Raw genomic sequence first — 15,000 nt, forward strand, 5'->3', positions numbered from 1 at the left:
GAGGGCGCTATCCCCCCGGGTTACAAAGACATTTTTTGTATCGGAATTCCCATAGGGGAATCTTAGATCGCGTCATATAAGAACTGTGTTCCAGAAATAAACAAAGCACCCCGCCGTTTTTACTCATTATGGATATGAAGCATCAACTGACGGTGAAAAAGTACAGTAAGAGTAAGAAAATATGTTTTTTTACTCCAAACATAGACGTTATCAAATGTAACTCAATATCATAAACGACACAGAGTCACACACCTGACACAATCGCCGATGTGTTTATTTTTGGAACACAGTTCTTATATGACGCGTGTTCAATAGAAAAAATATATTTTCCGTGACCCAGGGGTAGGAGTGACGTCAGCAGGATATCAGGTGCAGAGGCATGGACTGTCTCCCTCCCCACTCCCCCAGCAAATCAAACCCTGCTTACATGTGCAGTATCATTTGTGTGATTGTGTGGTTCACTGTAGCAGAGACAGCTCTGTCTCCTGTCGGTACAAATCTCTCGTGTTGCTTCAGCCTGTTGGACCTTTTCGCCCCTTTTTTTCTCCCCAGAAGATAACCTTTCAATCTGACATTTTCCAAAACGGCACATGAAACACAATCTCCTGATCGCTCAGATGCTGCTATAATCGGTGGTGTTGCTTTTGTGCTGCTGGCTCTACCCCCCCCCCCCCCCCCCCCCCCCCCCGCTTGAAATGAGAAAGGCAGAAAAGATGAGTGCGGGTTCGAACACATACTTGATCTCATGCTCTAGCACCGCCGCAGCACAGACATTGTAAATATCACATGTGAGTTGTGTCGGGGAAAAAGTTAAAAGGCAAAGCCAAAGCCACCTTCTAGCCTCTGTCGAAATGCTACAGCCATAATAATACCTTTCCTCTTGAAATAGGTCATCGGTTGCTCCGGTCTGAATGTGCCAATCATCACATAAAGCTCCATAAGGCAGGCTGTAGAGTGGATGGATGCTCGGCTAGCGCTGTCTGCTCATCTATCTGATTAGCTGGTTTGTAGTCACAAAGCCATGTCTCTGTCTCATCTCTTAGTACCCTACTCATGGAATGATCAATTTTCAAACAAAAACAATCTATGGCAAGGGTCGTCCGGGACTCCTAGGGGGTCCTCAGAGTTACTACGGGAGGGGGAAGGGGGGCAAATCTTGTGTGATTGGAACTATTTTTTTTTAACCACTTGAACCCCAGCATCCCTTTTCTGAGGGGAACATTAGCTGAACATAGCTGATATACAAGCCCACAACGCCTCGCAGTTTGATGTAGAGGGGGAGAAAAGAGTAGACCCAAGTACACGTTTTCTAAGTATTGAGGGTTTAAGTGGTTTAACTCTCTGAAATATCAAACAAACTGACGATAGTGCTGTCAAACAAGTCTATGAAGCTATCTTTGAAATCTATGAAAAAGATTACTGTGCAACAAAATTTTATACATTATGTAGCGGGGGTCCCTGCTTCATCTCTCTCTCAGCTAAGGGGTCCTTGTCCTGAAAAACATTGAAGACCCCTGATCTATGGTGCAGTGGTGCAATAGTGTGTGTGTGTGTGTGTGTGTGTCGTGTGCGTGTGTTTGCGCGTGTGTGTGTGTGTTTGTGCGGGTTTGCGTGCGTGCGTGCGTGCGTGCACCTCACCCCCTGGGTAGCGCCCTGAACTATTGAGCAACCTAATATCACTTCTTATTAATCTGCATTTTCTTACACATTTTTTTTTCATGTATTACAGCAACAGACAGATTAATTAAACCTAAACGACGTTAACCATGCAAGACTTATGAATTCTAACATAAGAACAAAAATATCTGCTGATATCGATTTAACAACTATTGATAATTTTAACGGAAAAAATATTTTGTGTGTGTGCATTCAGAAAGAATGGCATTCCTTCATTCATGCATGACATGGCTTTGTGCATTGATTGGACGCCTAAACGAGCTGTGATTACCCCCAAGAGTCTTGAGTTAGATTTGTGCATGATTGAATTTGAGTGCAGTGCTGGGAGACTCACGTGTCTGTGTGTCCATGGGCCTCTCTCACAATTATTATGAATGCAAGTAAATTATATTTTGTCTTTCTTTCTTTTTTTTGGGTGTGTGAACGACTAGGAGAGAATTGAATGAGAAGAAGGCTCATAATTTGCTTCAATCTCTTTCTGTCCCTCTGCAACTGCAGTGCATTGTGGAGAAGAAATTAGGCAAATTCTAACAAAAAAAAGATTTTTACTTAAAATGCAATCAACAATCTCTTTCCTTTCATTCTTCCCAGCTTACAGTTGGTTGAGTTCCTCCTATTTGTGTTCACGTGCAGCAAAAAAATCCTCTATAAATATGAAGTCACGTTAAGGATCAAAAGGTTTGTGGACGTTAAGGAAAATAATGTAGCAACGATGGATGACGCCGGAATGCAGCAACTGGCTAATCTTTGAAATACAGACAAAAGGGCTCTGCCATGCCAAATGCACTGCTTCTAAAGCTCCCAGGTGAAAGTTGCTTTTAAGATGTCGACTTATAGAGGCTGCTCGGTCATCCTGCCAGGCTGCGGTGCAAACATCGTGCTCTACTGCAGCGGTTCCCAAACTGGGGGTCGGGACCCCAGATGATTAGCTTGATGTGCAACATCGTTTTCTCACTCAACAGTAAACAAACCAACATACAGTATAAGTATGTACAGGGTATTTGCACATTTCTAAAGTGACAATTTAAGGACTTTGAAGACTTTTTAATACCAAATTGGCCAGATTGTCAAATATGACATAAGAAAGAGGCAAACGTTGTGAGAATAGTCGATCTACAAGCTCACAACTCATCGCAGTGCGAGGCGTTGTGAGCTTGTAGTTAGGCTATTTTCACAATATTTATCTGTGGAACTGAGTCAAACTTAATCTTTACAAGTGCTTGTCAGAGTGGGGGGTCCCCAGTTCAAATATGATTATTTTGGCGGGTCGTGGCCTGAAAAGTTTGGGAACCCTTGCTCTACTGGTCATGGCTGCCAGGCCCAGTGTGCAAACACCGCCGTGCAATTTTGAAATAGATTATAACCGATTCCCATAGATTTTTTTTCTATGTTGACGTCACTCCCTAGTAGTACGAGTGAATGGGGAAAGGGTATCGACGTCAGGCGAGTGTGTTGGAGGTGCAAACAAAGGTTGCGTGGATTTGCCTCATTTTTGTGTCTCCGCCGGGGGCTTGAAAGACGAATATTTTGACACCCCGTCTTTATTTTTCACGTTGCTGGTCCCTGCACAATGATACGTAAGCATAGTTTTGCACTTGGACTTAAAACACATATCCACTTTATACGATCCGTCTCACAAACTCAATGCTGATACATGTGTTGTTTGCACCTCCAAGACAATGGGACGTAGCAATGGCAGCCATTTTGTCGTTCCACAGATAGAAACCCATTATTTTTTCCCGTAGAGATTTCCGAAAATATTTCTATAAATTATTTTAAGCCTGGAACCAAGCCATCCAGGCTCTTAGTGAATCATGACCATATGATATTTGATTCTGTGTGAAAAATTATTTGAAAACTGCAATAAAGGGTATATTAAATATAGTATATAATTTAGATAAATATTAAAATATGTTTTGACACAGAATCAAATGTTTTATGGTCATGATTCACAGGATCCTGGATGCCTTGGTTCCAGGCTTAAAATCATTTATATAAAATATTTTTGGAAATTTATATGGGGAAAATGTATGGGCTTTCTATCTGTGGAACCACAAAATGGCCGCCACTACTATGCCCTATAGCGGATTTGGCTACAACCCCCAAATACCTGTATGTTTGTCTCAAGGAATCGCTATGCTCGGCTAACCTCAGCGGTCTCAAGCCCACTTCTGACAGCAGGTCTTCTGTTAAAGTGAGGTAAAAGGAAAAAGTCATGCTTTTGTTTTTCATTTCAATATATGAATACAAAAGTGGTGCTTGCATAGCCTGGCTGGCTGACCAGCTTCCAGGTCGCTCCCTGAAGGCAAATTCACCCCTGCCACGCTTCGAAAAGGCTCATTTGTATTTTGTCGTACGGCAAAAAAAAAGATGCATTTTCTACTGTCGTGTTTTGTCGTACGACGAGGTCGCTCGCCTCAAGGACGATACGTGGAAATCTCTTTATCACTGTGTTCTCACATACTATGAAAAAAAAATTAAAACAGGAGGACATTTTATGGGGTAGAAGATGCATAATAGATTTATGAAACACCATCTCCATCTGCTGGCTTAGAATCCCTCTGTAACTGTCTGCAGTATTATTATCAACCTGCTATTAAAAGATTATTTCAGTTTATTCACCACACTGGCTCGCCTCTCTTTCTTTGACCTTCCTCAGCCATGAGGGCTGTTGACATTAAAGACGTGGTGACATGAAAAATATATGTTTTTCACACTTTTAGAACATCATCCTATACATAATGATGATGACATACTTAACAATAGATGCCAAATAAATATATATATATATATTTAAATTGTGTATTTTTTTATCAAAATACCCTCAAAGTTCAATCTTAATTACTTCCTGTAAAACAAAAACATACGGCGTGATAACATAGATTGACTCTTTTGAATATAAATTAATCTTGATTGTATTCACCTTTTTGATTGCCACAGCTTACGTTCCTTTACATATATATTTTTGGCTTTTTCTACCTTTATTGATAGTGTTCAGTACACAGACAGGAAATCGGGAGAGAGACGGGGAGTGATACGCAGTCGTCGGGATCGGAACTCGAACCTGTGACGCGCTGTCAGACTGCAATGAGCCTACAGTAGGTGCCCGGACCACATTTTTTTGGGGTAACTACTCCTTTAATGGGTTTAGACATTTAAATTGTGTCAAAGGTCATGGCTCGCCTAGACACAGGATCTGACACGAATTTTGACCTGATGGTCAACATTCAATTTATCCCCTGAGCAAGCAGGCAGGCTCTATTAGCTCAATGGTAAAAATGGCAGCACTTTCACAGGAAACAGAGTTTAAATTCAGGGTAGAAGAGGAAAGTTGCATAGTGCAGCTTTAAACCAAGAAAAATATTTCAGGTACAGAATAATATTTCTTATGTTCTGTGTACACAGTACAGTAGGCTGCATCATTTATATGAGACGTGGCTAACCAATAATGCAGTCGTTTTTTTTACGACTCGTCCTAGGGGAGCCTAAGTCGCAACTAAAAGGTGGACTCCCTCCTTCTCAGTCCCCAAACACAACCAGTCAACACCAGTTTAAAATCAAATATACAGTGATTTATTGTCTATTTTTAACAGACATAGGCAAATTACCTCAGGGTGGGTCCCTGAACATAATATATGAATCAAGAAAGAAAACACCTATGCTTACCTGTCACAAAGATCTTACCTACTCTAAAGAAACACATTAAACTAGCAACAGAAACACAAAGTCCACCCAGACCTACATTAACCAGGTTGAACACATAAAATACTGGCAGACACAAATGACTGGTGTGGTTGAAGGCTGGCCAGGAGGAAGACATCTGAACTTCTGCTTAGGAGGCCCAAGAAGACAGGAGCCAATCACCTGCGAGAATCCACCTACTAGTTACCCAATCACACTCAGTCACCATTCACACCAGCTGGTACTCAAATCACTCATTCCTCACCACTCATTCACAAACACACCAATGAGGGGTAAAACATACACAGGGCAACACACATAGGAAAATACATAATATGACCCTAGGGTCATAACAGTCGTCAGTTGCATTTGTTTGTTTGTTTGTTTTTATTGATGTGAAAAATTGACCATTGTCATAGATGATCTCCTTTACATAATGTTTTTTTTCATACAGTACTGTAGGTCCACAACAAAATTACAAGACGTTATATTGTATCATACTTTGCACTATTTCATCCTATCAAAAACATGTTGCATTCAATAAAAAATGTTTTTACTATTTTTAAACATTAATATTTACAGCTCACTCCTGTTTGAAACCATTGTATTCCCTTGTACATCCTAATAACATTTATGAATATAGAGCATTATTGAAACATTTTTAACACAGTAACGCCAAGTTAATTTATACACGTTTTCTCTCTAACAAATATACTGTACAGTATTTGTAGAAGCAAAAATTGTAGAGCAAAGCTGCTGCTTCAAACATCAATCCATTCAAATACAAATAAGAGAGATTGGTTTTAACCACCTCAACCCCAGCATCCGTACTGTTGGGAAAGCTGCAGAAAATAGCAGATTTTCAGCAAAAGCTTTCCCCACAACAAAAGAAAACAGAGAAGACACTAGTACAGAGCCCTGAGGGACTCATACACGGGGTTCAAGTGGTTTAACCAGAGGCGGCATTTCAGAGAAAAAAAAAAAATGACAGGGTGGCAAAAAAAGTGACCACATAAGCCTTGTTTCAAAAATAGTGAACATTTCAGATAAACTCACAATGTGTCGCAATGTGACATGAGTAGAAACATGAGTTTAGTTTGACTTACAAATGTTCGCTTTAAAATATATATATTCAAATATTTGCAAAAATTGTCATGATTTAAAGAGGTTAAATGCACACACTAGGGCGTCACGTTGCTTGTGAAGAGGACGGCGTGTGCGAGTCAGTGGATAATAACACACATTTACATTTGCGTTGTGTGCTTGGTTCTTGTACCAAACATGAGCAATTCAAGATTTGAATGTGGTCCATCTCACTCATACAGAGATATATGCACTACAATAATCATTGACAGTATAGGGTGTGGATCAAAACGTTTGATCAAAGCATCAAAGCATATTATTATTTGGAGCGCCTACTCTTCAATTCTTAGTAGAGATGTTTTGTCTGAACACAGCATTTGAATTTATTAAACGTATTCCTTCTCCCATCGCTCTCTTCCTTCCTTTGAAACATTTCATTTTCATCTCAGTTGAGAGATGAATAGAATACTATGAACAGTATTCAGGGACGTGCACAGATAGACTCTAGGTAGTGCTAGAGCACCTGCCCTTTGCCCTCTTGACCAGAAGTGCCCTTTTGAAAAAAGGGCACAGCAGGGGTCTTCAACAGGGGGTCAGGGACCCCTAGGGGGTCCTCAGAGTTACTACAGGGGGTCCGCCAAATCTTTATGTGATATGATTTTTCTTTTTACCATTACCACTCGAAACCTAGCATCCCTTTTCTGAGGAGAACTTTAGCCAAAAATAGCCGATCCACAAGCCCACAACGCCTCGCAGCGTGAGGCGTTGTGGGCTTGTGGATCGGCTATTTTTGGCAAAGAGGTATAGGTGTAGAGGGAAAAAAGATCAGACCAAGTAAACAAAAAAAGTATGATTTACTTGAGCACCTGCCCCTCAAAATGTCTGTGCACGCCACTGACAGTATTAGTAATATATGGATGAACAGAATAGTATGGATGAACAGGAGGTACTAATGTAAATATACATATAGTACATTATTGTACATTCCACCCATTGTTGCGTTTCGATGCAGACGGTTGAGTAGAAAAGTCAAGACACAGAGAGGAGAGGAAGAGGAAGCTGAATGAATGAAAACATGGCTGGCTGGTCTCGGCTAGACGGCGTCCTCGCCCACGCTCGCCGCGTGCGCGACATCCTCCTGCCCCGACTTCTTCACCTGCTTGGAAGTGGTCATCACCCGCCAACGCTGTGTGAAACGGGAAGTAGCAGGTTCTTATGGTCCAGTGGTACTCAAACGTTTTAATGTCAAGGACCCCTGAATTAATATGCATTTGGCCGCATAACCCCATGCATCTGAAAATATTTTGTGCCAGGGAAAAATATTCCACATAAAAACCTAGATTTGTCGCATTCCCATGTGTGTGTAGGGTTTAAGTGAAAGTGGTTAAGCTGATTGTGAAGCTATATTAACTAATATATTGTGCTGGGGATTCCCTGGAACTGCCTGAAGGACCCCTGTTCAGGACACTTTGAGAACCATTTTCTTTCTAGTCAGTCTGGTGAGACATAGAAGGTGAAACACTGAGGTGAAATATTGTGAAAAATGTACTTAAAGGTAAAATAAGTGTTAAATAGCTCTATATTCTGATTTGTAGGCCTACTCATTGCTATAAAGTGTTTGTTCAGTAAAAGGAGTGCCATGACTCCCATGTCTCTCCAGCTCTTTATTAAACAGAAAATGCATTTTCAGTGCTCTCTCCTGATTGGCTTAAATTGTGTCACCTACCTGAAAATGTACTATATTATGTTTATTAAAGAGCTGGAGAGATCCCTGTGACCGAACAAACGCTCTGTAGCAATGATTACTATCAGAATATAGTACTTTAACCTTTTAACAAAACAAAACAAAAATACCAAAAAATATCACTTACCCTACCTTTAAGTAAAATAGTAAAAGTCCTGCATTCTAAATTTTGAATGCCTTTGGCTCACTGCCAATCTCTTAAGTTTGTCTCCTATATTGACGCATCCAAGACATCTTTTTGATGCCACAAGTATTACCACAGACACAGTATAATATCTTCAATAAACCCTATACTTAGTTGACTGGATTTCCAAGGCTTCTAGGCCCCCCCCCCCTGTTTTCGCACTACACGAAATATATTCACAGAAGATTGCAAATCTAGCTTATAGATCAGCTATTTCTGCAGAACGTTATAACCCCAATAATCAATTACCTAGAAATTATCAATTTCTATGAAGTCTAATGAGCCATACTCACCTGCAATTGATCCTTACTTTCTTAGGAAACCAACAAAGGAACAAAACTAAGTGGAATGTTATTAATCTGGACTTTAGGATTTCTTTTGTGACTGCAGCTACTTTTAACATAGGTCTATGCCCGTTTTCTCTCAAAATGGAAGAGTCACATGGAAGTTTCGTGCTGCGTTTTGAGCTTGTAGATCTGCAATTGTTGCTATGCTTGGAATTTGAATCCTGAAAAGTAACAGTTTTGGAGACAGGTTTAAACCCAACATTTACTGTACATGAAGTGCAAAAGTAGCAGATCTACAAGCTGAAAACGCGTCGCTTCGCGCCGCGTTTCGAGCTTGCGGATCTGCTACTTTTGATGCTTTCGTGTGACACCGCAGTATGTTCAAGTAGGCAGGGCCGTGTTTATGCACAGGCAATGTAGGCACATGCCTATGTCTTGTCGGGGGGGGGGGCCGAAAAATGCCCCCCCAAAAAAAAAATGTAAAAGTTTTTTTTTTTTTTAATTAAATAACATAAGCCTAACCTAACCCTAACCCTAACCCTAAAACCGAAATAAAGTAACAAAGAAACGCCCAAAAACGGCCACAATCCGCGAAATAACCGCAAAATTTCGCGCGCGCGCGTGCATGTGCGCTGGGGGGGGGGCCCCAAAAACTGTCCGTTGCCTAGGGCGCATTTTGACATTAACACGGCCCTGCAAGTAGGGCGTTGTTTTACGAATGAAAGAATATGGAAATCTAAGCCGGACGTGATGTGTGTACCTGTTTGATGGATCCTCTGGTGGTGCAGAACATGTAGATGACGTAGCCAGGGATCAGCACCATGGAGGACAACGCCATGAGCCAGCCAATCACCTGGCCCCACAACGGGTACACGTACTTCCCCAAGGTCAGCGGGGTCATCTCTATGGCACTGAAGGTGAACACGCCCTGTAAACCATGATGCATGTGTCCAATAAATAACCCATTTAGACCTGAGGACGATTCTAAAAAAAAACGCCTTCGAAATCCTGACCTAAGTTTTCTGAAAAACTTCAAAAAATGCCTTCAAAAATTACAACAAATGTATTTCTGACACGATTTTTGACCTGATGGATTCAATTCATCCCCTGAGCAAGCAAGGTCTCTATTAGCTCAATTTGGAAAAAAGTTACATTGTGCAGCTTTAATGCACGTTTTCTGCCTTTCAAATGACTTTGACCCCAAGCTGACCCCAAGTTGCAGCAATTCATTATTGGGTGAGTACAAACGCAACACTACAACTAACTGTCCTTGCTCTCCTCCTCGGGAGGGCATAGACGAGGCTAAGCTTTACAGTAAATATACTGCCTCTGGCTATTGCGCACGTAATATGTATTCATATCATTGCCGCTGCTCAATGTTCACAATGGAATTTTGAGCGACTGCTAGCTCTTTGTTGTTGTCGTAACTTTGCTCCATTCAATCCATAGACATGAGCAAGGGAAGGGAGCATGCTCTTGAGCTCATGCTCAAGGTTGCATTATTGTTTACACGTGTGAAGATGAAATAATGTAGTACAGTGGTTCTCAAACTTTTTCATGTCAAGGACCCCCTAATTGACACTTATTACCCCGCGGACCCCCATTTGAAAAGATAAGCCAGGGACCCCAATAAGAGAAGGTTTTTACGGCTCTCTAGCAGTGATTCTCAACCATTTTAATTTCAAGGACCCCCAGTTTGACATGCATTAGGCTACGGACCCCCATGGCATTTAAACCTCTGGGACCCCAATTCACATTGTAAAACCAATGTTAATTTAACTCTGAGAGTGTACAAATGGAACCAAATGGACCCGTTAGGGTCCCCGGACCCCACTTTGAGAACCAATGATGTAGTAGACAGGTGAATATTATTCTCTCCGCCAGGCCGAAGGCGTGGCCTAGCCCTAGACTATGTTTTGCACCCCGTCCGTCCATCCGTATGTGAAAAGCTATTCACCATTTTCACATTGGCCTATTATAGCGCCATCAGCAGGCCAATTTTTGCTAAACATTGTTTTATATCACTCCAACAGATTATTTTTTTTGTCCAAACCTCACACAAATCAGTAAACATTATCTCTATGGTCATGTGCTCAAGACGGATCTGTCCGATGTTTCATATTCGATCCTGATTGGTGAATACCGAACATTGCTGGCCCACAATAGCCTACCTAACCTGGCGGAGACCTGTGCTCCGAGGAGCACTTTTTCTCTAGTTCTCTTTATGATAATCTGTGTGCTTTTGTTGCATATTCAGAGGTGAATATGATTAAGTCGATCTTAGGGTAGATTTGATTACACTCAGTTGGGCTCGTTTATCAAGAAGATAAACAAGATGTAACAAACATGCCTTGCCTAGATGCAATTAAAAAAAGTGCCAGGTCTGAATATTGATTTAGTGAGCATTATGTGCAAAACATGTTGGCCCTATATTTCATTAGCACCTTTCAGTGCTGCAAAGACACCGAAATATTGATAAACTAGGGCCATTGAACTCTGGCCAATTAGCCAGTAAAACAATAGATAAACTGTAGTCATCATGGCAGAATAGCTATAATAACATTCCAGTGATTTAGCTTCATTTAATGTTAATATCTTTTCAATCGATACGGCTTAAGTAGAAAGTTAAATACATTGGCAATGTAAATCAACTCAAGACAGAGGCAATCAATTCAGTCACAACTTATCAATCTCAGCAGCAGGGCCTCCTATCTGATAGAACTTGGTGGTGGACTCATTAATCTGTGAGCAGTTTATATTTCAGTCATCTTAACTGACTCACTACTTCTCCAAAGTGAGTGACACTCACAGCCACGATACTAGAGGGAGCAACAATGATCTGGTACCACCCAAATATAGAACAAACACGGAAGTTCTCATTCTACTACTCTGCACCAAAATATGGAATGCCCTGACATCATCAGCTTGTGACTAAATAATAACTATACATTTTAACAGGGGGTCCCCTGCAATATATTTTAATAAAGTAACAATCATTTTAACCACTTTATATTTGATACGTTTGCTATTCAAAAATAGCAAATATACAAGCTTGCATGTGTTTGTGCTGTGCAGCTTGTACATCAGCTATTTTTGAAAATTCTTGAAAGTGTTTTGAATTTTTTAAATCATTTTGAGTTTTTTTGTTTAACACAAATCTTCTAAATCCTCATAAAATATATTTTCAGATCGGGGGTCCGCGGCCAAATATGATATCAATTTGGGAGTCCTTGACGTGAACAAGTTTGAGAACCACTGCTGTAAACAGTGGCACCAAAATCTGTCTTTTGTTCCACATCCTGAAAGGCAATTATTTTGGACACACAAGAAGTTCCACCCGGCATCAGCGACGATCTGATCTGTAAGCGGTTCATACATCAGCCATCTTAATCGATCGATGTTGAGGTGACTAATGTGCTGTCAAGGCCTAACAGATTGATCTCCATAGAGTGAGACGTGATGCAATGATCTGCTTAAGTGATACAGTCTAGCTGCTATATCAGTCAGGGACGTATAGATGAGAGATGTGATCGCCACACAGGGTAATTTGATAAGGAGGTTCTATCGACTGGCCAGATGGTCCTATACCCAGTGTTGCCACGTTCGCTTATTACAAGCGAGTCTGGGCTTGTTTTTTCAATAAATCATAGCCACGATGCAGGATAATGTAATGTAAGGATAAATGAATGTAATGTAGGCTAATTGTCCACGTTTTCCCATCTGAAAACCTTTTGTGCCTGGGACCCCCGTACCAGATTTGTGTTGTTAAAACGTTTAAAAGATATTTCAAATCTTTCACTTTTTTTACCAAGACTTTTTTTGAAAACATAACCGATCTACAGTACAAGCTCACATGTAGATCAGTTACTATCAAATAGCCCAATGTATAAAGGTTTAACGTGCTCATGTAGCCTTGTTGCTTCTTTTGGGCTTGTTTTCATAGACCTCGTTGCTTATTTCTCTCGCGAAATCTGGCCAACACTGGTCCTATATACATCAGTGGTTCCCAAACATGTCAAGGACCCCCAAAATTATATGTATTTGGCCGCGGACCCCCATCTCAAATATTTTGTTCAAGGGACCCCCAGAAGCAAAGTTTGAGTTACAAATGTTTGCTTTAAAAACATATATTCAAAGGTTTGCACAAATTTCAATGATTTTTCTAAAATAGCATATCTACAAGCTCATTGCGCGGCAGGTATAAAAGCTCATAGTGCGGCACTTATGCCGCACTATGAGCTTTTATACCTGCTATTTTTTACTAGCCAAAGTAGAAGGTTAAAGTGGTTAAAATTATTGTGATGCTATATTAACACATTTTGCTGGGGACCCTCTGGAACTGCCCCAAGGATCCCTGGGGGTCCCCGGACCCCACTTTGAGAAGCAATGCTATACATACCAGGCAGATGAGGGGAGTGAAGTACTTCCAGCACAGCTTCCACCAGGCACAGGGACGATAACCAATCATATCTTCAATGTCGTTATAGAACCTGTCCGCTCCTACAGCACAGGTAGAGAAGAAGGTTCACAAGGAGATGGAAAAAACGGCAGAACAAAAGAAACATGAGAGGTGAGAAGGGTGACAGGAAGAGTGAGCAGACACTGGGCACTATAAGGAAGAGTTAAACATGCTAAAAAGTTAAATATTTGGAAAATTATCTTAAAGGAGTAGTTCACACAAAAAATGACAGCTTTTCTATTGATTACACACCCCATGAAGCCTTGAATTCATGGAGATTTTTTTTGTTTTTGTTACATTCCTGAGCCAATAAATTGATGGCCGGCAAATTCTCCGGTAGGAGACTCAATGGAGACTCTTTGAGTGACCGGTCATCAAATTATTGGCTTAGGAATGCGACAAAAACGAAAAATCTAAGTAATTTTTCGGGTGAACTACTCCTTTAAGTAATGTACAGTATATATGATAGAACATGCTTGAACATTTGCCAATTGGGTCTAATATTTCTACTATTGCAACAGTACAACATTGCTACAAAATCTGTGTATCCAATCATTTTAGACATAAACAAGAAGTTAAAGGGTAAATCTAGGCCTGATAAAGATGTACCGTGCATGTTCAAATCATGGATAGGCTACTTTACATTACTTAACCCCATTTTTACAATATTAAAATAGCCGATCTACAAGCTCACAACGCGTCGCATGGCACTTTTGGTACTTTAAGTATATTTTGATGCCAATACCTTTGCACTTCTCCTCAAGTAACATTTTGCACACAGGCCTTTTACTTGTAACAGAGTATCTTTATATTGTGGTATTGTTACTTTTACTTAAGTAAAATATCTGAGTACTTCTTCCACCACTGGAAATCTGTCATTTTAGACTTTTGCGTTGGCTATTAAAAAATATCAGACATACAAGCTTGCAGAGCGTCACTTCGTGACGCGCCACAAGCTTGTACATCTGCTATTTTTGAACATTTAAAAAATAAATCCTGAAGGTGTGAGAACTAGTGATTTAGAAGGCATTTTGTAGAATGGGCTTTATCAGGGATGTGCACAGATAGACTCTAGGTGGTGCTAGAGCACCTGCCCTTTGCCCTCTTGACCAGAAGTGCCCTTTTTCAGTTTAAAGCAGGGGTCTTCAACAGGGGGTCCGGGACCCCTAGGGGGTCCTCAGAGGTACTACAGGGGGTCCACCAAATCTTTATGTGATAGGATTTTTCTTTTTACCATAACCACTCGAAACCTAGCATCCCTTTTCTGAGGAGAACTTTAGCCAAAAATAGCCGATCTACAAGCTCACAATGCCTCGCAGCGCTTGGCGTTGTGAGCTTGTAGATCTGCTATTTTTGGCAAAGAGTTATAGGTGTAGAGGGGAAAAAGAGCAGCAAAAGTTTATCTGAAACACAATTTTATACAATATAGAGTAGGGGGTCCCTGCTTCATCTCTCTCTCAGCTAGGGGGTCCTTGGCCTGAAAACGTTGAAGACCCCTGGTTTACAGTATGTAGCCCATGGTGACATCGATCAATTCTGGATTAAAAGCTTCTAATATATTAACAATTCCCCAAAATGTGCGTTGCAATTTTCTTCTATAAATCTCACACTACAAAGGCAGCAAGGTACCCTTTTTTCTTTACTTGAGAACCTGCCCCTCAAAATATCTGTGCACGCCACTGGGCCTTATAAATGAAACACAGCAGGTGCACAGGACAGACATAACGACGTCCTTCTCTCTCTCTCACCGTACAGCCAGGCTATGGCGGTGGTCTCGAAGAACACGAGGTAGAGGAGGCACATCCCGCTGGCGGAGTAGTAATCAAACAGTTTGAACACGTACAGACCACCCTGCCGGGGAGACAACACGCAATGTTTATATATC

At 40.9% G+C, this 15,000-nt stretch overlaps 1 protein-coding gene across 1 annotated transcript in view; it reads right to left on the minus strand.

The window, feature by feature from the left end:
- Positions 1-7,534: 7,534 nt before the first annotated feature.
- Positions 7,535-15,000, minus strand: part of LOC311039567 (sodium- and chloride-dependent GABA transporter 1-like) — a gene marked incomplete at both ends in the record, with an annotated part of 26,410 nt that continues 18,944 nt past the window's right edge. The window contains 4 exons of the mRNA XM_084049507.1: positions 7,535-7,627; positions 9,417-9,584; positions 13,056-13,156; positions 14,864-14,966. Coding sequence (XP_083905633.1) covers positions 7,535-7,627; positions 9,417-9,584; positions 13,056-13,156; positions 14,864-14,966 — 465 coding nt within the window. The remainder of the gene's footprint in view (positions 7,628-9,416; positions 9,585-13,055; positions 13,157-14,863; positions 14,967-15,000) is intronic.

Source organism: Gymnoscopelus microlampas, assembly GCF_963454915.1.
Source record: "Gymnoscopelus microlampas genome assembly, chromosome: 23".
Classification (NCBI taxonomy): Eukaryota; Metazoa; Chordata; class Actinopteri; order Myctophiformes; family Myctophidae; genus Gymnoscopelus; species Gymnoscopelus microlampas.